This window comes from Equus caballus, chromosome 16, assembly GCF_041296265.1.
Source record: "Equus caballus isolate H_3958 breed thoroughbred chromosome 16, TB-T2T, whole genome shotgun sequence".
NCBI classification, from domain to species: domain Eukaryota; kingdom Metazoa; phylum Chordata; class Mammalia; order Perissodactyla; family Equidae; genus Equus; species Equus caballus.
Genome location: NC_091699.1, coordinates 51122279 through 51145170, shown reverse-complemented (window position 1 = coordinate 51145170; position 22892 = coordinate 51122279). Strand labels below are relative to the sequence as shown.

Sequence of the window (22892 nt, the reverse complement as noted above, 5' to 3'; positions counted from 1 at the left end):
AGCACCTCAGGCAATTCTGATGGACTTCCCAGATTCGGGAAACCACTGGCAATCTCCCATCTAATTTTATAGATGAGGTAACCAAATGAGGACCAGGCCTTTCTGCCTTCCTGGAAATTAACTCTGCCCTGGCACACTACCATTGTCTCTACATGGGCCCCACACATCAGATAAATAGTCTGATCCTACTGTATGAGTGACAACTACAAGTATCTATCTAAGAAGAAGATTTCTCCCTCCATTATTTGCCAAACCACCAAAGCAAGTGGTGGGCTTTCAAAGTTAAAGATATAACCTAGATTGTAGACATAATATCAGAAAAATCTACAGCAACAAATTCAAGCCTCAATTAAAGATAGTACACTTGCCATCTGCAACATTTTTCTAACTGATGTTCTTTAATCAATTCTGGCTATTTAAAAGAATAGTTTTCCCTTCAACATGGTAAAATCTGAAATCAGTTCTCAAAATTACACAGTAACCATTCAAGTGGGAAAGTAAATGTTTTCATGTGCATTACCGTAGAGCAGTGGCCTTCAAATACTTTTAAGAAAAAGAATCCACTTTTCAAATTAAATCTTACATGGAAGCACAATAGGTAAAAAGCTGTCTCCAGGGCTGCCAGCTTTCTTTACCTTGCCTAAATCTCTTGAAGCTCCAAAAGTTTAAAAATCATTTTCTTGAGACATTCAACATCCCTCAGTGGAATGAGTTACTGTAGATCCAAAAACAAAATTAAGCAAAAACTATTACTTCATTTCACATTCAAAACGATAACTAAGTTTTGAATGTTTTCAATCCCATAATCACTGAATAACTAGTTAAACTATACTTACCTCATTTTCTTCTTCTCTATTGCCATCCAGCCAAGAAAGCATGCAAAAGAATAAAAAGAAATTATAATTACTTAGAACAGATTGAAAGAAAAGTTTTTTTAATTAAAACTTAGGATATTTACAACCTACAGATATATTCTATTTGGACTATCCATTCCTTCACAACCTCAGTTACATTTAGTATAGCAAATATTTATCAAACACAGTGCCATGCACTATGCTGGATACTGGAGATAAAAAGTGAATAAAGCTGAGACTCTGCTCTTAAGAAGCTTATAGTTTCCTGTATAGTCATGTGTCACTTAACAACACGGACATGTTGTGAGAAATGCATCGTAGGCGATTTCATCTTGCAAACATCATAGAGTGTACTTACACAAACCTAGATGGTATAGCCTACTACACACCTAGGCTATAATGGTACTAATCTTATGGGACCACCGTCGTATGTGGTTCATCACTGACGGAAGGGTCACTATGTGGCGCAAGACTGTAAATACAAAATATAATTTTGTTACAGAAGTAATTCCAAAATAATGGAATAAATACAAGGATAGAAACATGCACAGTGTAACAGCAAAGAGAAAGATAAGTAACTCAGTTTAGTGGAAGGACAGGAATGCAAAGAATCCTTCCTAAAAGAAAATACTAGTTTTTGAACAGTGTATTTGTAGGGAGAACCTAGGCAGAGGGAGATCCCAGGCAACACACAGAGATTAAAACATAGGAACAATATGGGCAAGGAAACTATAAACAGTTCAATATCACCTGAGTATGACGCGTAAGGCAAAAAGAAGCCAATAATTAGGTAAAGTAGGGAGAAGTAGGTAGGTCCAGAGGCCAGGTTTCTTATGAGGGAAAACATTTTATCTTACGGATTAGCGGTTCTCAATCTTTTTTGGTATCCATTCAACAGTCCCTTTGCTGAATGGAAGGTATACATGCTACTCCACACCACAGTACATGGCTCTCTGAGCTCACAGTTATGTTCTAACAAAGGTAACCCTGAGGAATCAAAAGCCAAGAGTCTGATGTACACCAGTGCACCAAGGCACATTGGGGAAAGGGAAGGTATAAAAGAGTTTTAGGCTATCATAGCCAGATTTATATTTTAAGCAGGTCACTCCGTAGGCTACGTGGCAAGACTGGAGTATAATAATCTATTTTAAATGTCCTTTAAAAGAAACGTACAAAACCCTTTCCCCAAATGCAGGCCTGACTCCATCATAATTCAGTCCATTCACTTGTGTCTATGGTAGCCATACAAAAATCAAGTAATGAAGGGGGAAAAAAGCTGGCAATACATGGACAAGATCTGAAGCAGTGCGAAGGTTAAACACTTTTTTCTACTCCAAAACCCCTAAAGCCTCACAGATGTGATCTCAGAACTACTGTATTTCATCGATTCTATGATGTACATTTCCCCCATATATAACACCTCTGCAGGATGCATCCTACTATCAATATCATAGTTTAATTGGTAGAGATTTTTCCTTTCTTAGTGATTCATAAAATAATTGCGTATTACAACTTACAGAATACTAGAATTGATTTAAGTTAGTACCATGTGAAATTTTTTCCAGAAGAGAAAAGGTACCAGGAGACGTCCAAGCATTTGGAGTGTCATTCATATTTATATTCCTCCTTACAGTGGACATTTAAGAACATTCATGCTTGTCTGCACGGTATCCACACACATGAGGTGCTGGAAATACTGAAGTGACTGGAAACCTTTCCTAATCCTCAGGAGTTCTACTTTGGACAAGCAAATTGAAAAGAATAATCCTGACAAACTGTGATGAAAGTAAACAAATTCCAAAAGTTGGACCCGTGACCAACAGATAGAAGTAAAGAATGACAGATTTTAGTTCATTTTAAGTCAGAACATTTTTCATTAGTTTTCTTCATTTATTTGAAAAAGCAATATATGCGCCCAGGAGAAGAAATTATAATACAAAGAGATACACAACTAAAATTAGGTCTCTCTCCCCAGGGGCAACTATTAAGTTTTGAACATCCTTCCAAAAATTGTGTGCATATATGAGCATATACATCTCTTTTAACAGAGAAAACACATACACAAATGGAAACATACCTTTCTGTACCTTGTTCTTCTCCACTTAAAGCCTTGGATATTATTACATAGCAACATATACAGATGTAGCTTCAATTGTAGTCTACCAGCATAATAGCTTTTCATGTTTATAAGTCTTTGGTATTTTCTTTTTTCTGAGAAGTGCTTTTTCAGGTCCTTTGCCAATTGATTATCTATTGAGTTGTTGGTCTTTCTTACTGATTTATAAAAGCAAAATGTGAGGCATCTGCAACTAGAATGTGTCACTGTACTGGCTACTTAAGTTTCCTTGTCATCTGAAATATTTAAGAAGAATCTGGATGAGAATTTACCTAAGATGAGTTAGAATGCCTGTCACAGAAGTAAAGCCAAAAGTGAGGCCCTAGAAGGTCTCATTCCAGGACTTCAGTTCACCGAATTTCCTGAACCACAAATCAGAAACAGCATTTTACTTTATCTTGATTTTAATGAGACTTTAAAGATTCACTTCTACTTAATCTTTAAAGATCTCTCACTAAAACTCAAATACCCCTCAAATACTTAAAGCCAGTGTTTCTCACATTTGAGTTATGTATAGGCCTCTTTTAAAAGGAAAAAAAAAACCTGTCAGGCATCTAAGAATAGATTCCAATTTAAGAACACTGACTTAAGAAACTAAAATTAGTCTATTAAAATTTATTTTACTCGAAAACCACACTGAAAAGTAATGGTAGTTTTTAAGTGAAATAAATTTTAAAATTTAAAAGTGGTCACGGGGGCTGGCTCGGTGGCGCAGCAGTTAAGTGCGCACGTTCCGCTTCTCATTGGCCCGGGGTTTGCCGGTTCGGATCCCGGGTGCGGACATGGCACCGCTTGGCACGCCATGCTGTGGTAGGCGTCCCACATATAAAGTAGAGGAAGATGGGCACGGATGTTAGCTCAGGGCCAGGCTTCCTCAGCAAAAAAGAGGAGGACTGGCAGTAGTTAGCTCAGGGCTAATCTTCCTTGGAAAAAAAATAAATAAGAAAAATAAAAGTGGTCAAAATAATTTTTAAGGTCTATGGGTTAGAAAAGAGTATTATATCAATGTTAATTTCTTGAGACTGATAATTGTACAGTGCTAATCTAAAAGAATGTCCTTGTTTTTAGGAAATACACATTGAAGGATATAGGGACAAAAAGCCACCATGTCTGCAACTTTCTCTCAAACATTTCGAGGAAAAAACCCAATAAGTGTGTAGGTGGAAACAGAATAAATGGTAAGATGCTCACATTTGGGGAATATGGGTGAAGTGTATATAGGAAATTATTATTTTTGAAACCATCTGTGAGTCTGAAATTCTTTCAAAATTAAAAATTATTTTTTCAACTTAAGATAACCAAATGTGGAAAACTTTTAAATATCCTCATAGAATCCCCACCCCTTAAGAATTTATCAAAAAAAATATACATATATATGTGGACTCTTGGAGATCCTAGAGCCTCAACTGGAGAAACACTACCTCAAATCTTTCTAAATTCATATTCTGGTAGGCATTGATGAGAATAAGCTATATGAAAACTAGACCCTTTTAAGAAAGTATGCAACAGCAGACGTAGGATATTAAGCGGCAAAAATTCAGAGATAAGACAGGAGAACTGGTTGATAACAAAAGGAAGGAAGCCACCAATGACAAACTGAAGACTATTTCATAACATTGCTTATAACGTTTCCTAGCCCAGAGGTACACTCAAGTAATACTCTGAGCTCTCGAGAAGAAAGGTGGTTTGCTACACATACCCAGCCCCATGTTGAGAGTCACGGAGAAATACTGGCAGGGAACCCTTTTCAAGTAGTGAGTGATCGATTAACTCAACCATTAGGAAAAAGATGGAACTTCACAGATCTAGCCACTCCCTTCCCTCCCCTCCATTTGTTTCCATTTTAGATTTCTAAATCTTTGATCTGCTCCCCAACAAGTACAAATGAAAACATCCGTCATGAAAAAAAAAAGCTGGAATGAATGCACTGAAATCACACGTTTTGAAATTTATACATTTAGGCACTTATCATACCTTCAAGACTTAAAACGCCTCAGATCTTCAATGATAATGGAAAAGTGCATCACAAAGTCTTCATAAGTAAAACTTTTATCACAAAAGATCATGTCTGCCTAGTTCACTGCTTGGCCTATTAACAAACTGAGTTAATCCTTCTGTAGGCTAAGGTTTTGGTAGGGAATAGGTGTCTTAGTTAACTACCACGAATTAGCTGGCCTTAAGGCAAACAGAGAGACTGCATCAGAACTAACTTTTGATAGCACACAACTGCACTGATGGATTGATTGCCCAATGATTTATTTTAGAAAGGCAACACTGCTAACTATATCAGTACTCATATCAATCACAAGGCTATTTGTTCAACAATTATGTAAGGATCTACCCCTCTGAAGGCAGTGTTAGCTCTGTAAAGGCAAGATGTCAAGTTTACAGTCCCTATCCCACTAGGAATTTCACGCTTTACTTGAAGTAATATGGCTTAGAGGTATACCAAATAACTATAACAAAAGGTAATAAATAATAATTGTCGTATGAAGGCTACTAAGGGGATTTCTTTTTGATTTTCCTTTTTTTGGCTCAACCTAGTCTCATTTTCCAGATACTCCTTCATGAAACCACATGTCCTTTACTATTTATTACCAAGCTTATTAGGATAGCAAAGTAACAAACAGATCAAACTTGGATGATACCTAGGTTGGAATCCTGTTTCTACCATTTACTAATACCTCTATGACTTGTACTATTAAATTCCCTTTCTTACTCTGCTAGATGTCTATTTCATACATCCCCCTATCCCAAATCTCCACCGCTACCATCTCCCTGACCACTCTCAGTTGATGATCCCACCACTTTATACTCAGTGTCCTATCCTCTTGCCTTCTGAAGAACTTCCATTTCATATTTATTCCCTTTCTTCTATCATCAGCGTGTCTCTCCCTCCCTCCCTCTCTCCACTCTCATTAGTCAAATAACTTTTAATATACCTTACACCTTAAGAAAACGGCAGGGAGGAGTCATCACTAAATGACCAACATCTTAAAGCCAATGGTCAATTTCTGTTCTAGGCTTTCACAGACCACATTCTTCTGTTTTCCTCCTACCCTCAACGGCTACTCCTCCTTAATCTTATTTGTTGGCTCTTTATATTCCTCATGTTGGAGTGCCCAAAAACTGGATCCCTGCTTGGCCTTACTTCTTCTCTTCTCCATCTATTCTTCCCTTGTACCTTATCTCATCCAGATTCATGACTTTAAGTATCATTTACAGACTGGTGATTCCCACATCTCCAAACTCAATATCTCTCTCCTCTTATTTACCCAACTGCTCACTGGACATCTCTACTTGGATGTCTCATATTTATCTCAAATGGAACAAGGTCAAAATGGAACTAATGATGATTATCCCATTCGTGCATATGCCAATTATGATGATTATTATACACCTATATTATGAATTTATCTAAAAGCCAGGTGATTTTTCAAAAACATAAATCCGATCATGGCACATATCTGCTTACTCTTTCTTTCTGACCTCACTTCTTTTCACAATCCTTTCTCCTCATTCCTTAGGTTCTAGCCACATTAGCCTTCTGTCCCTCAAACATCCCAAGCTAATTTCTGGACTTTTCACCTAAAGCTTCCTTCTTAGAAAACTATTCCCCCTAGATCTTTGACAGACTGCTCCTTCTCAATAATGACACCTCCAAAGTTATCTCCTCTGAGATTCCAACAACATTCTCCCTTAGAGTACTTTATTTTATTCCCAGCATTTATGAATATGAGGTTTATTTCCTGTTTTGTTTTGATGTAGTGCCTGTTTCCTCCCACTAGAATACAAGCTCCTTTAGGACAGGAATTTGCTTTACCTTGTTCACAGCTGCGTTTAAGTGCCAAAAACACTACTTGGAACACAGGAAGTACTCAGTAAATATTTGATTAAGAACATCATTCCCACTTTCTTATCTAGCTAAACTTGCTTTATACTACTCCCTAGAAGGGATAGTTAAGATGGTCTCTAAATTCAAACATAGATCAGTCTCAATTTCAAATAATTTCTCATACTGCTCTTCATTCTACCATCTTCCTCCCTCTCTCCCAGCCTCCACATACACACACACATATATCACACCTCCCACGCCCATCTTAACCTTCTCAGCCACCTGGATCTCACTTTCATTCACTTGATACTTACCTGAGTGCCCACTATGCTACTACGGACCCAGCACTGTTCTGCCTTTTCCTATCCCTTTCCTGAGCATTCCAGACACTATTTCTAAACTCGACTCCTACACCATATACTTTGCAGAACAACAATCACATATAGCCTAGTTGCATATTGTTCTCGCCTTCCCAACTAGAGTTTACATCACAAAGAAATAAAGGCAACATCTTGTCCTTATTGTATAATCTCCCCTGGGTTTACCATTCCCATTTCTAGCTTAAGTTCTTAGTAATTCTTGAAGCAAAGAAATTCCTTAACAACAGTACCAGATTTTAGCTTTCTCATTTCACCCAATTCTCAAAGGAAAAGAGAGAAACACCTCAAAACTGACCTTTAGAGAAAACAAGCCATACAGGCCATAAATTAATTTACAACATTTGCTATACTCTCATCCAAGAAATAGGACCCATGAGGACAAATGAATTAAAACACTGAAGAGAAATACATGTGACTTACGTGGACAAAATAAAGCCAAGTACACCACCTATTTTTTTACCAAAGGACTGGAAACTTCAGGCAAAGCACTTTGAGATGAATATGCTAACCTGAACTAGTGCCAATGGACCTGATAAATAAAGCACTATTTCTCACTTGCTTTAAGTCCACATGTTCAACTAGCACAGGATCTCAAACATATAGAGAGCTCCTACTGATAGAGGCTCATGTATACAGATTAAATCTAGAAAAAAAATAATTTGATAAAAACAAATGTTATTAAAATTACAGCACTTACAAGGCAAGAATATTCTCACAGAAAGTAAGTGGATCAAAGCACTATCTCTGACACACAAATATAGGTCAAAATAGCAGCTCTCTTCCCTCAATGCCATACCCATCAACTATTCTTATATCTCAAAATAGCTGAAACTTTATTTTAATGTGGAGTGTCTATATATAATGGTGAGCAAAGCTAACTTATTTTAAACAAGAAATCACTTTGTAAACAAACATAGCTGATCACAAATGTATCATTGTAAAGTTCTACAGTCAGTGAGGAAAGGTAAGAATATCATCCTAAATGTTAAAAATTTTATGTATACCTGAAATCTGTTTCTAAATTTGTCTTCCAAATTAGTTTGCATGAACACTTGCATAAAGTGAATTATGCTCTCCTGTTAAAGCAATCTGCTTTTTCCAAAACCCATAAATTGAGCTGTATGTTGATCTAATTTGAACAACATAGGGACTTTTATATACATACAAATGAGTTTCACTACTTTTATTCATTATTTTGAGTTAAATCTCTGACATTATCCATTTTATTTTCCTCATTTGCAAAATGTGGGCAAGGGCACACCCATTACCAAATAACCTTCGAAAGATAGAAACGTGTAAATGCTGAAATTCATTTTTAGTATTATCCAATGAATTGCAACAGAGTTGAGGGCAAGTTCTTAGTGACCTGATCACATTATACTATTGTCTAGAGACCCTGTTACTAGACCACCATCACCAGTGTAAGCAGCTAACAGAATACTTTCCATTTTTCAGGTACTGGGTTAAATGTTTTACACAGATCTGGTTCATTTGATCCACACACTTATGAAGGGTGTACTATCTGTATTCCCATTTTACAAACAAAGAAACCTAAAGTCACAGCTAGCGAAGTGGCACAGCCACGTACCCAGGCTGTTTGACTGCAGGGCCCTTATTAGCTATTACACAGAACTGGGAACAAAGGGTAAAAAGTTTCAGAGAAACATATTTTGATTCAGTGTACTAGTAAATGCATCTACCTAGCAACAGAAGGGGTTGTATCATGAAATAAAAAGTAACAGAAGTGTTCAAACTAGAGTCAAGATGATGTGTCTGGATTAGAATTCCAAGATGGCGCCGTGAGTAGTCCTCTTTGTCTCTCGCCCTTCGAGTCTACAATTATTTGGACACTTATCGCTTGACAAAGGATATCCAGACAGCATCTCAGGACGTCTGAGACACCCACGCGACTATACATCGGAAGGCGGACGGACTTTCCTCCGGGAGGATGTGGAAATAGGTGAAAACTCTCCGACCCCGACGGGCAGCCTAGTACCCGCAAGCGGCTTTCTTCCAACGGACGCCCCCAGAGGATCCACACACATCTAGGGCAGGAGCGAGAACACAACAGAGGAGCGACGGTGGAAACAGGTGACCAGAACCCTACTTAAACCCCCCGCAATTACTCCTAAACGCAGAGGGAAACTTTGGAGTTGCACACCTGAGCCCGCGGGGAGAGTCTCTCCCCGCCATTGGCGGGGAGACCCGGCCTGGTGCTCGGGGCGCCCGGAGGGTCCCAGAGAGACGCCCGCCCCGGGGGACTAGGGATTGCCGGAGATCTCGGAGAGGACCGGGGCGGGGGAACTTTCAAAGGCCGGATCGGCGACCCGGAGGGGAAGCGCCGGAGCTCCGCCAGGCAGCAGACAAAACTCTCTGTCTGCCGGTAGCAGAGGGGCCACGCTGAGCACTCAGGGCTCCCGGCAGAGGCCCGGACAGAAGCCCAGAGGGCGGGGCGACCCCCAGCTGCCGTTGCCCGCCCCGTGGGACTAGGGATTGTCGGAGATCTTGGAGAGGACCGGGGCGGGGGAACTTTCAAAGGCGGGTCCGGCGACCCGGAGGGGAAGCGCCGGAGCTCCGCCAGGCAGCAGACAAAACTCTCTGTCTGCCGGTAGCAGAGGGGCCACGCCCAGCATTCAGGGCTCCCGGCAGAGGCTCGGACAGAAGCCCAGAGGGCGGGGCGTGCCCCAGCTGCCGTTGCCCGCCCCGTGGGACTAGGGATTGCCGGAGATCTCGGAGAGGACCGGGGCGGGGGAACTTCCAAAGGCGGGTCCGGCGACCCGGAGGGGAAGCGCCGGAGCTCCGCCAGGCAGCAGACAAAACTCTCTGTCTGCCGGTAGCAGAGGGGCCACGCTGAGCATTCAGAGCTCCCGGCAGAGGCCCGGAGAGAAGCCCAGAGGGCGGGGCGACCCCCAGCTGCCGTTGCCCACCCGGTGAGGCTAGGGATTGCCGGAGATCTCGGAGAGGACTGGGGCTGGAGAGAGTTCCAGAGACCCAGCTTAGTAGCCTAGGGGGAAACCCTACAGGCTCACAGAAGCCTTAGGGAAAGCCTCTGCACAGCATCAGCAGAAGGCACCCAGCCGCCAGCCACAAGGCTGGAAGACCCCAGGGCAAAAGCAGCATAGCTAGGTGTACTAACCACAGACTGTAGAAGATGCCAATAGCTCTCCTGCGACCCATAGAGGACAAGTGAGATTTGGTGGGTGCCGACAGCAACCGAGCGACAAATAAAAGTGATCCCACCCCTGGCCGCTGGAAAAGCCCATAACACCGTTGCAGACCCCAAGGAGAGAGCGCATCTAGGTGGGCAACAACAGTAGGCACCTGCAGCCTGAAGCCCCCCGTGACGGCCCCCACGGCAGAGGAGGGAATCCAAAGGGCCACTGTGGCTACGAAGAGGGGCCCAGGCCCAGTTAGCAACTACGGACAGGGTTCCTGGTTGGTGAAGTATAAACAGCTGCTCCCCCCACCGCAGCAGCTGAAACAAGAGAAAGGAGCAACTAAACTCTATCTCCATGCGGAGGCACAAATCAACATCATCAAGCAATATGAAAAAATACATTAAATCTCCAGAACAGAAAGAAAATAACAAATACACAGAAATCAATCCCAAAGAAAATGAGATATATAACCTAAATGATGATGACTTCAAAACAGCCATCATTAAAATACTCACTGAGTTAAGAGAGAATTCTGACCGACAACTCAACGAGTTCAGGAGCTATGTCACAAAAGAGTTTGATACGATAAAGAAGAACCAAACAGAAATACTGGAAATGAAGAACACAATAGAGGAGATTAAGAAAAATCTAGATGCTCTGAACAGTAGGGCCGATAATATGGAGGAAAGAATTAGCAATTTGGAAGATGGCAATATAGAATTGTTGCAGGCAGAGGAGGAGAGAGAAGCAAGACTTAAAAGAAATGAAGAAACTCTCCGAGAATTATCAGACACAATTAGGAGATGCAACGTAAGGATTATAGGTATACCAGAGGGAGAAGAGAAGGAGAAAGGGGCAGAAAACCTATTCAAAGAAATAATGGCTGAGAACTTCCCAAATCTGGTGAGGGAGATGGATCTTCAGGTGACAGAAGCCAATAGATCTCCAAACTTTATCAATGCAAGAAGACCAACTCCACGGCATATAGTAGTGAAGCTAGCAAAAGTCAACGACAAGGAGAAAATATTAAGGACAGCCAGGCAAAAGAAACTAACCTACAAAGGAACCCCCATCAGGCTATCAGCAGATTTCTCAGCAGAAACTTTACAGGCTAGAAGAGAGTGGAATGATACATTCAAAAATCTGAAGGACAAAAACCTACAGCCGAGAATTCTCTACCCAGCGAAAATATCCTTCAAATACGATGGAGAAATAAAAACTTTCCCAGATAAACAAAAATTAAGGGAGTTCATTGCCACAAAACCTCCTCTTCAGGAAATCCTCAGGAAAACCCTCATTCCTGAAAAATCCAAAAAAGGAAAGGGGCTACAAAACCAAGAGCAGAGGAGATAAGTAGAAGGACAACAACAGAGAGTAGCAGCTCTACATCAGAACAGATTAAACCATGGGACGAGAAACAAAGGAAACTGAAGAAAACCGGAAAACAAGACACAAAATGGTAGTGGTAGGCCCCCACGTCTCAATAATCACTCTAAATGTAAATGGATTGAACTCCCCAATCAAAAGACACAGAGTGGCAGGATGGATCAAAGAACAAGATCCAACAATATGCTGCCTCCAGGAAACACACCTCAGCCCCAAAGACAAACACAGACTCAGAGTGAAGGGATGGAGAACAATACTCCAAGCTAATAATGAACAAAAGAAAGCAGGTGTCGCTATACTAATATCAGACAAGGTAGATTTCAAAGCAAAACAGATAAAGAAAGACAAAGAGGGACAGTATATAATGATAAAAGGGACTCTCCACCAAGAAGACATAACACTTATAAATATATACGCACCCAACACAGGAGCACCAAAATTTGTAAAGCAACTCTTAATAGAAAAGAAGACATCAACAACAATACAATAATAGTAGGGGACCTCAACACACCATTAACACCAATGGACAGAACATCCAGACAGAAAATCAACAAGGAAATAATAGAATTAAATGAAAAATTAGACCAGATGGACTTAATAGATATATATAGAACACTTCATCCAAAAACAGCAGGTTACACATTCTTCTCAAGTGCACATGGAACATTCTCAAGGATTGACCATATTTTGGGAACCAAAGCAAACATCAATAAATACAAGAGAGTTGAAATAATATCAAGCATCTTTTCTGATCATAACGCTATTAAACTAGAAATCAACTACAAGAAAAAAGCAGAGAAAGGTGCAAAAATGTGGAGACTAAACAACACGCTTCTCAACAAACAATGGATCATTGAAGAAATTAAAGAAGAAATCAAATATTATCTGGAGACAAATGAAAATGAGAACACGACATACCAAATCATTTGGGATGCAGCAAAAGCAGTCCTAAGAGGGAAATTCATCGCAATACAGGCTCACCTCACTAAACAAGAAAAAGCTCACGTAAGCAACCTCAAACGACACCTAACAGAACTAGAAAAAGAAGAACAAACAAGGCCCAGAGTCAGTAGAAGGAGGGAAATAATAAAAATAAGAGCAGAAATAAACGATATTGAAACAAAAAAGACAATAGAAAGGATCAATGAAACAAAGAGTTGGTTCTTCGAAAGAATTAACAAAATTGACAAACCCCTAGCCAGACTCACCAAGAAAAGAAGAGAGAAATCGCAAATTAATAAAATCAGGAATGACAGAGGAGAAATCACAACAGATACCAATGAAATACAAGAGATCATAAGAGAATACTATGAAAAACTATATGCCAACAAATTGAACAACCTGGAAGAAATGGACAAATTCCTAGACTCCTACAATCTCCCCAAACTGAATCAGGAAGAAATGGAGAATCTGAATAGACCAATCACAAGTAAGGAAATAGAAACGGTAATCAAAAACCTCCCCAAAAACAAGAGTCCAGGACCAGACGGCTTCTCCGGAGAATTCTACCAAACATTCAAAGAAGACTTAATACCTATTCTCCTCAAACTGTTCCAGAAAATTGAGAAAGATGGAGAACTCCCTAACACATTCTATGAAGCCAACATCACTCTGATCCCCAAACCTGACAAGGACAACACAAAGAAGGAGAACTACAGGCCGATATCACTGATGAACATAGATGCAAAAATCCTCAACAAAATTTTGGCAAACCGATTACAGCAATACATCAAAAAGATTATACACCATGATCAAGTGGGATTTATACCAGGGACACAGGGATGGTTCAACATCCGCAAGTCAATCAACGTGATACACTACATTAACAAAATGAAAACCAAAAACCACATGATCATCTCAATAGATGCAGAGAAAGCATTCGACAAGATCCAACACCCATTTATGATAAAAACCCTCAGTAAAATGGGTATAGAAGGAAAGTACCTCAACATAATAAAGGCCATATATGATAGACCCACAGCCAACATCATACTCAATGGACAAAAGCTGAAAGCCATCCCTCTGAGGACAGGAACAAGACAAGGGTGCCCACTTTCACCACTCCTATTCAACATAGTTCTGGAGGTGCTGGCCAGAGCAATTCGGCAGGAAAAAGAAATAAAAGGAATCCAAATAGGTAACGAAGAAGTAAAACTCTCGTTGTTTGCAGACGACATGATCTTATACATAGAAAACCCCAAAGAATCCACAGAAAAACTATTAGAAATAATCAACAACTACAGCAAAGTAGCAGGGTATAAAATTAACGTGCATAAATCAGTAGCATTTCTATACACTAACAATAAACTAACAGAAAAAGAACTCAAGAACTCTATCCCATTCACAATCGCAACGAAAAGAATAAAATACCTTGGGATAAACTTAACCAAGGAAGTGAAGGATCTATACAATGAAAACTACAAGACTTTCTTGAAAGAAATAGGCGATGACATAAAGAGATGGAAAGACATCCCTTGCACATGGATTGGAAGAATAAACATAGTTAAAATGTCCATACTACCTAAAGCAATATACAGATTCAATGCTATCCCAATCAGAATCCCAAGAACATTTTTCACAGAAATTGAACAAACAATCCTAAAATTCATATGGGGCAACAAAAGACCGCGAATTGCTAAAGCAATCCTGAGCAAGAAAAACAAAGCCGGCGGAATCACAATCCCCGATTTCAAAACATACTACAAAGCTACAGTGATCAAAACAGCATGGTACTGGTACAAAAACAGGTCCACAGATCAATGGAACAGAATTGAAAGCCCAGAGATAAAACCACACATCTATGGACAGCTAATCTTCGACAAAGGAGCAGAGGGCCTACAATGGAGAAAAGAAAGTCTCTTCAACAAATGGTGCTGGGAAAACTGGACAGCCACATGCAAAAGATTGAAAATTGACCATTCTTTTTCACCACACACCAAAATAAACTCAAAATGGATCAAAGACCTAAAGATTAGGCCTGAGACAATAAGTCTTTTGGAAGAGAATATAGGCAGTACACTCTTTGACATCAGTTTCAAAAGAATCTTTTCGGACACTGCAACTCCTCAGTTGAGGGAAACAATAGAAAGAATAAACAAATGGGACTTCATCAGACTAAAGAGCTTCTTCAAGGCAAGGGAAAACAGGATTGAAACAAAAAAACAGCTCACTAATTGGGAAAAAATATTTACAAGCCACTTATCCGACAAAGGGTTAATCTCCATAATATACAAAGAACTCACACTGCTTAACAACAAAAAAACAAACAACCCGATCAAAAAATGGGCAGAGGACATGAACAGACATTTCTCAAAAGAAGATATGAATATGGCCAATAGACACATGAAAAGATGTTCATCATCGCTAATCATCAGGGAAATGCAAATCAAAACTACACTAAGATATCACCTTACCCCCGTTAGATTGGCAAAAACATCCAAAACCAAGAACGACAAATGTTGGAGAGGTTGTGGAGAAAGAGGAACCCTCATACACTGTTGGTGGGAATGCAAACTGGTACAGCCACTATGGAAAACAGTATGGAGATTTCTCAAAAAGTTAAAAATAGAAATACCCTATGACCCAGCCATCCCATTACTGGGTATCTATCCTAAGAACCTGATATCAGATATCTCAAGAGTCCGTTGCACCCCTATGTTCATTGCAGCATTATTTACAATAGCCAAGACGTGGAACCAGCCTACATGCCCAGAAACTAATGATTGGATAAAGAAGATGTGGTATATATACACAATGGAATACTACTCAGCCATAAAAAAAGACGAAATTGGCCCATTCACAACAATGTGGATGGACCTCGAGGGTATTATGTTAAGCGAAATAAGTCAGTCAGAGAAAGACGAACTCTATATGACTCCACTCATAGGTGGAAATTAGTATATTGAGAAGAAGATCTGATTGGTGGTTACCAGGGAAAAGGGGGGGTGGGGGGAGGGTACGGAGGGGGAAGTGGTGTACCCACAACATGACTAACAAAAATGTACAACTGAAATCTCACAAGGTTGTAATCTATCATAACATTAATAAAAAAAAAAAAAAAAAAAAAAAAAGATGATGTGTCTGTATCTTAGAAGAAACTCCTAAACTGGATGCAAGATATCACCAGGATTTTTTGATTTTCTAATCTAGGACTAGATTCTCCTATGAAGAAGATACTACACTGAAAGCAGTGTAGAACACCAAGAGTCTGACGGAAATGGTTTATTACAGACTGTAGGATATAAGTTCACCTAGTTATTGTTTAATAAGCTGTACCTACCCTGCATTTTACCAGACTGGGTATTTATGCCAGCCTTCCAGTTCTTCTCTTGTTTAACCACATTAAATAGAAACACGAAAATAGATGGTGGTCAGTTCTTTCATGTGGTTATAGACTTTCATGCAAATTAGCTCTTTAAAACCCATCTTCAAAATAAAAACAATGAAAGTAAAACATGTGATATGATTAAACCTAAACATGAGAAAGATGAAGTTTCTCTTTTTACACACAAAGATAAATTCAGGATCTCTTTGGTTCATAAATACCTGCTTACTTTGGTGTAAATAGTAAAAATGTTCCTGAAAATAGTTTTATTCTTTCATGTTTCACAAGCAAGTTTTTTTCTGTTATAAATATAAATATAAAAAATATATGTGGACTGCATTTTATTTTGGTAACGCAATAAATACAGAAACTCAAAAAGTTTCTAGCATAGTAAATTACAACAGACCAAAATCAAAACGGGAGAGGAATGAAACTCAATTGTCTTGAGGAACAAAAGCTTAAACACAACAAAAATAGCCTTCGTTTATTTTCTAATTGTTGGGAAGAGTTTAAGAATTTCCAAAAAAACCCCAGCAAATTAATGTTTGAGGTGTGGAAGAGAAAAGTTTCAAGTCAACTAACATAAGCAAAAGTAGAGCAAAGATACCCATATCTGGGGGGAAAAAAAATCAAACCAAATCAACAAACCCTGAAAACACTTATTCTTACAAAGCAAAGCCAATGATAATGTAGGATGATTGTGAATTACAATGCACTGACTACACCATCCCTCACCATTTCATACATGGAAAAATAAGGTTAAAATAAAATGCCAAGGTTATTCATGTGATACCAAAAGACTGGAAAGAACCTAAATGTCCAATAAAAGAATGGCAGGATAACTCTGCTACAGCCATTCAATTGAGTAGATGCAGCAATACAAAGTAATGATGAAAATCTCTCTATACTGCTCTAGAATGTCTCCGGAATATACTTAGGTGAAAAAAGCAAGACACAGAACAGTATGTTTAGTATGCTTATATCTTCAAAATGGAAGACAACCAAAATGAAACATATGGTTAGATATTAAAGGAAATAGTAAGAGAACAGGGATGAAAGTTATACCTCTTTGAACATTCCCTTTGTTTGAGATAAAATTGGTATATTAACATTATATCAGTCTCAGACATACATTATAATTTGACATCTGTATTCACTACAAAGTGATCACCACCAAAGTCTAGTTACCATTCATCACCATACAACTGACCCTCTTCACCCATTTTGTCCACCCCACAACCTCCTTCCCTGCTGGTAACCACCAATCTGTTCTCTGTATCTCTGAGTTTGTTTTTGTTTTGTCTGTTCACTGGGGTTTTTTTTTTTAATTCCACATGAGTGAAATCATCCGGTATTTGTCTTTCTCTGTCTGATTTACTTAGCATACACCCTCAAGGCCCATCCATGTTGTCATAGATGGCAAGATTTCATTCTTTTTTATAGCTGAGTAGTATCCCATTGTATATATATACAACACATCTTTCATTCATCCACTTAGATTGTTTCCATATCTGGGCTATTGTAAATAATGCTGCAATGAACATATGGGTGCATATATCTTTTTGAATTAGTGTTTTTGTATTTTTCAGATAAATACCCAGAAGTGGAATAGCTGGATCATATGCTATTTCTATTCTTACTTTTTATTTATTTATTTTTTTGCCGAAGAAGATTAGCCCTGAGCTAACATCTGTGCCAATTTTCCTCTATTTTATATATGGGTCACTGCCACAGCATAGCTGACAAGTGGTGTAGGTCCATGCCCAGGATCTGAACCGGCAAACTGAAGCACAGCACAGAGAACTTAACCACTAGGCCATGGGGCTGGGCTCTTCTATTCTTAATTTTTTGAGCAATCTCCATACTGTTTTCCATAGTGGCTCCACCAATTTACATTCCCATCAACAGTGTATAAGAGTTCCCTTTTCTCCACATCCTCTCCAACACCTATTATATGTTGTCTTTTTGATAACAGCCACTCTTGACAGGCATGAGGCGATCTCATTGTGATTTTGACTAGCATTTCCCTAATAATTAGTGATGATGAATATCTTTTCATGTGCCTGTTGGCCACCTGTTTTATTGCAGTAACTTTGGAATCAGGTAAAAAGTTGCATTTTTTTAAGAGGAGAAAGTAAAAACAAAATGATTTCTAGAAATTCAAACTATAAACACTACATCAAATTGGTGATTGGCATAAAGAAGAGCTAAACTAAACAAAACTATTTTGAGTGCATATGCTTTATTGGAACATATCCTAGAGGCAAAAAAAACCCAAAGAAATCTTAAACTGTATTTATTAGTCTTACTGTTATAATAATATTGATATTACTAATGAAACTATCATACATAAGCAGATAAAGCAAATAAGTTATTCTATTAATGTCATTAGGAACCAAGATCTTCAGCATAAAAGTTAAGTTTTAAAATAAATAAAAACTCAAATATGAACTGGAAAGATTAGTATGAACTGAATAGTTTTCTTTTCCTAAAAAATACATATATCCTAACTGTCCAATGAAAAGGCCTAAGCACTGATAACTCAGTAGCCATGAGTAGCATGAGTAGTGTCTAGAATATGATCTCTAAATACCTTTTCACTAAAAGAAACAAGGCTCGCAGAAGAAATGGTTGATTCCAGGACTGAGGTAGGAAGTGAGCTAGGGCCAAGAAAATTATCAAAGATCACCAGGATCATGCAAAAGGACACAGAAGCCAACTTGAAAAGGCTTCCACCCGTCAAAGGTGAGGCAACTTGAGCAACAATAAGAATAAAAAAATGAGTGCAATTTATTGAAGCACAGCAAATATATAATGAATTCATTAAAAAAAGTCCACACTGGTTATCTTTTTGCCAACAGAACACCACTTCATTATCTGAAAATTGACAAAGGGAAAGAATCCAGTATTTTTCCTACATTTCCTATATGAACTGTATTTCAGGGCAATCAAACATTTGGTGAGTAATAGTTGTTCTTTAGCAGAATTCTAGCAAATATACACAATGGCAGCTAAAACCAGTAGCTGAAAGGTTGATGGGAAATTTTGTAATGGATAGCAGGCTAACTACACCAGAATCCACTGATTAATTCTGATATCACTACAAGTAAGACAATCTGATATGATGTAATAGGTAACCAATAAACTGCTGGGAGGATAAGGAGGTCCTGATGTGACTAACAGGCTCCAAAAAATATAGGAAACAGAAAAACATGTTAAAGGACATCATAAGGATGCACACAGCCAATAAACGGTGTAAGGAGACTATTATAGATTAAGAGAGATTTGAAATCTGGTAATCACATGCTTATTTAGATTCTAATTTTTCTAAAAATGAACAAGGACTGTGTATTAAATAATATTAAAAAATTATTGCCAATTGCACTAGGTATGACAATGGTCTTGTGGTTACTTTTTAAAAAACTTTATCTCTTAGCGATATACATTAAAAGTATGAAATGAGAGAATATCTGGGGTGCTTTAAAATATTCCAGTAAAGGGGCAGGCCCCGTTGCCTAGTGGTTAAGTTCGTGTGCTCCGCTTTGGTGGCCCTGGGTTTTGCTGGTTTGGATCCTGGACACGGACATAGCACTGCTCATCGGGCCATGCTGAGGTGGTGTCCCAGATGCCACAACTAGAAGACCCACAACTATGTACCAGGGGGCTTTGGAGAGAAAAAAGAAAAATAAAACCTTAAAATATTCTAGTAACAAAAAAAAGCAGCAAACAGATGAAACCAGAATGGCAAAATGTTAATAACTGTTGAAACCAGATGACTACACTGGGGCAGTGGCTGTCATTATACTATTCTCTCTTGTATGAATGTTTGAATTTTTCCATAATAAAAAAAATTTTAATGTTCAATTGCAATACGAAAGAGAATAACAAATCTCCAAAAGAATAAACAACAAGAGATCATATGTGCACATGCAGCAGGCAGAGAGGGTGGGTGGTTGGAAATATGCTGGCTAAATGTACATGTTCCTATTACCATCATGAATGCTACCCACAATCAGGGCCCACTCACCTGGTTGTGGCTGAGCATTAATCCCTTGACCCAAGCGGAAGTAATCACCAGGATTCACCCCTCTGATTTAGCCTCACCCCTCTGATTGAGACTTTATTTCTATGGTTCCAAGAATTTCATTCCCCAACAATAAACAACAACAAAAAAATCATAAATATATAACCACAGTGAACATTATGCTATGATGGAAAATATTTTCTATAAATTAACTTTGCCAAACAGCATCAACACATAGTTCTACTTTAGGGTCACTTAATTTGAAAAGACTCAAGGTGAGAAACTTAATAAAAAAAAAAATCAGCAACAGTAGATACAAAACTATTTTGCGTTTGGGAAGGAGAATATTAATATTCTGAATATTTAAATCCATTTTCCACTCATTTGCCAATCTTTTAGGATAAGGCACCATAATGCTAAATTTTGATTTCCTGCAAAAATAACCTTTTGAGTTCTCAAGATAAACATAAAAACAACGGAGTATTTTGTATGCCATTTTGCAAATTAGAAATCTAGTTGCAATTTCTACTTCTGGATATCAAATTCCACATATGTAACAATAATATATAATAATAAAGCTAATTAATCTATAAAATGGAATTTTATCAGTACTTTCATCCCATGGGATTTTGGTTTATGTCTCAACTGCCAAATATACCAGAATTTAAGAAAATGCAGTTGCTCCACAGCCCTAGCCATCAGTCCCTAGTCACTTTAAAATATTCCAGTAATCACAGAGGGATGTTAACTACCATCAACAGCTCACTAGAAGAGGTCAAATCTTACGTTCTATGACAAAGAAATATTTCAAATTGACAAGGCAGATGCGCCCCTCACAGAAACAACAAAGGGTAAAATGACAGAAGGACTATGACTTGGAATTAACAACAGTAGCTAATATCACATCCAAAAGTCAATGCAGGCAGCTGGCTTTCAGGCCTAATCTACACTGATGAGAGCACTGAAAATCAAAGGTGACACTGTGTAAACACCATAACTAGTACGATGAAAATGAACTATACAGTTCAGCCTTAGTTTTCTGTTCTAGAGCCTTTCTAGTCCATGTCCAAATTCCTTTTCTCCCCCATTACGTGTTTTCAAAACACCAGATGGGGAGTTCATAAAGTATAATACAAAAATAGAGAGAGGTTAAGAGCAAAAGCTTGAAAGTCTGTCAACTTGTATTTGAATACCAACACCAAAACTTTTTAACACTTTTTAACCTAAGTTACTAAGAGAAACGGTGGCCAAAGAGATTATCTGTAAAACCAAAATAGTAATACTGTACTTACTTCAAAGAGAAAATAAAAGAAAGTCTACTTAAAATCCTCCATGTAGTACCTGGCACATAGCTAGTGCTCAATAAATGGGAACTGTTAAGCAATTTGAATTACATATTTGTAAGATTCTTTGATTAACAACAGTCTCTGCTATTAGGAAATAAGGATAAATAGTAAGGGGCCTTGCTCGTTTCGATATCCTCAGGTCTTGGCACTGATAAGGTGCACAATAAATAATTTTGAACAATGAGAAGTAGAGAAGCGGAGGTAGGAGAGGAAAGGTAAAAAGAGACTGAGGAGAATGGCAAAAATATGGAGGCGTCAAGGAGGGAAAAGGGAGTTAACACTTAACTGTGATCTTCATGCCAGGGCCAGCTAGCTAAGTTTGTTACATATCCACAAGTACAAAAATTGAGACTAGAGTTTGGAAACTTTTAGAGCAATTTGACCTTGACCAGTGATCAGCAGGCTTATATTTTTTTAAGCTTTTTATTTTGAAATAATTACAGATTGACAAGAAATTGCAAAAATAGTACAGAGTCCCTGTACTCTTTACCTCCGATATGACATCTTATGTAGCTGTAGTCCAATATCAAAACCAGAAAACTGACATTAGTACAAAACTGTTAACAGACTAGACCTTATTCAGCTTTCACCATTCTTTTTCATCTGCATTCATATTCATTTGTGTTTGTTGTGTGTAGTCCTATGCAACTTTATCCCATGTATAGATTCATGTAATCACCACCAAAATCAAGATATATAACTGTTCCATCAGTGGCATCGTTTTCTGAATATCTTAATTTTTCACTTCATTTTTCTAGGAATTCATTTTTATTGTATATTTTAAAAGTATCAGTCCATGATAGACTGAAGAAAAAAAAAAAAAGGCCTGGCCTTTCACCACAGATAGTTCGAGAAACACTAAACCAGAACACGCACAAATTGGCTTTATCCTATTGGAACCTGTTATTTCCTAAATAATTGATACTTGAATTTACTCTTCTCCTATGGGATAGCAGACAATCCTAAATGGAAGCACATACAGAACATCCCCACATTTTGTATGTTAGAGTTTTAGTGCTACCCAATAAAGTTCTATTCTTCACTCCTTACTCTTTTACCCCTATCATACCCAATAGACCAAGGTAAACAAAAGCCAGGATTTCACTTTAAAACAATGCCTCCAGAAGAGTTCAACATGTGAGGAAAAAACAGATATCATGACGTGAAAAAAAAAAGGCCTCCAGAAACTTCACAATGCTCATCCAAAAACCTTTTTTTGGATTTCTTTTCTACCTTCCCAGATTCCTGAAAATACAACAGAATCATTCCTTACCTGGAGTTTTGAGAAAATTTTCAACATGTTTAGACTACGTGTCATTTATTAAGATATTTTCTTTCAGCTCCTAGCCCACACTTTCTACACTTTTGTCTGTGAAAGTATGATTGGGACCCTCTAAACTACATTTCTCCTTTGGCACTAATTGCATGTGCTGGAGGAAGACTGAAAGGCTGGAAGAGTAACAGGGAAT

General features: G+C 38.4%; 1 protein-coding gene across 8 annotated transcripts in view; it reads right to left on the bottom strand.

The window, feature by feature from the left end:
* The window catches only part of SETD2 (SET domain containing 2, histone lysine methyltransferase), a 125077-nt gene that overhangs the window by 86836 nt on the left and 15349 nt on the right, over positions 1 to 22892 (bottom strand). For 7 of the 8 annotated variants that reach the window (XR_011426923.1, XR_011426925.1, XR_011426924.1 and 4 more), the window contains one exon: positions 837 to 852. Coding sequence is in view for 2 of the 8 variants with exons in the window: in XM_023620547.2 (XP_023476315.2) it covers positions 837 to 852 (16 nt within the window). In the remaining 6 variants the exon portion in view is untranslated. Of the gene's footprint in view, positions 1 to 635; positions 711 to 836; positions 853 to 22892 lie in introns of those variants that run through there. The other variant, XM_023620546.2, reaches the window with a different exon arrangement.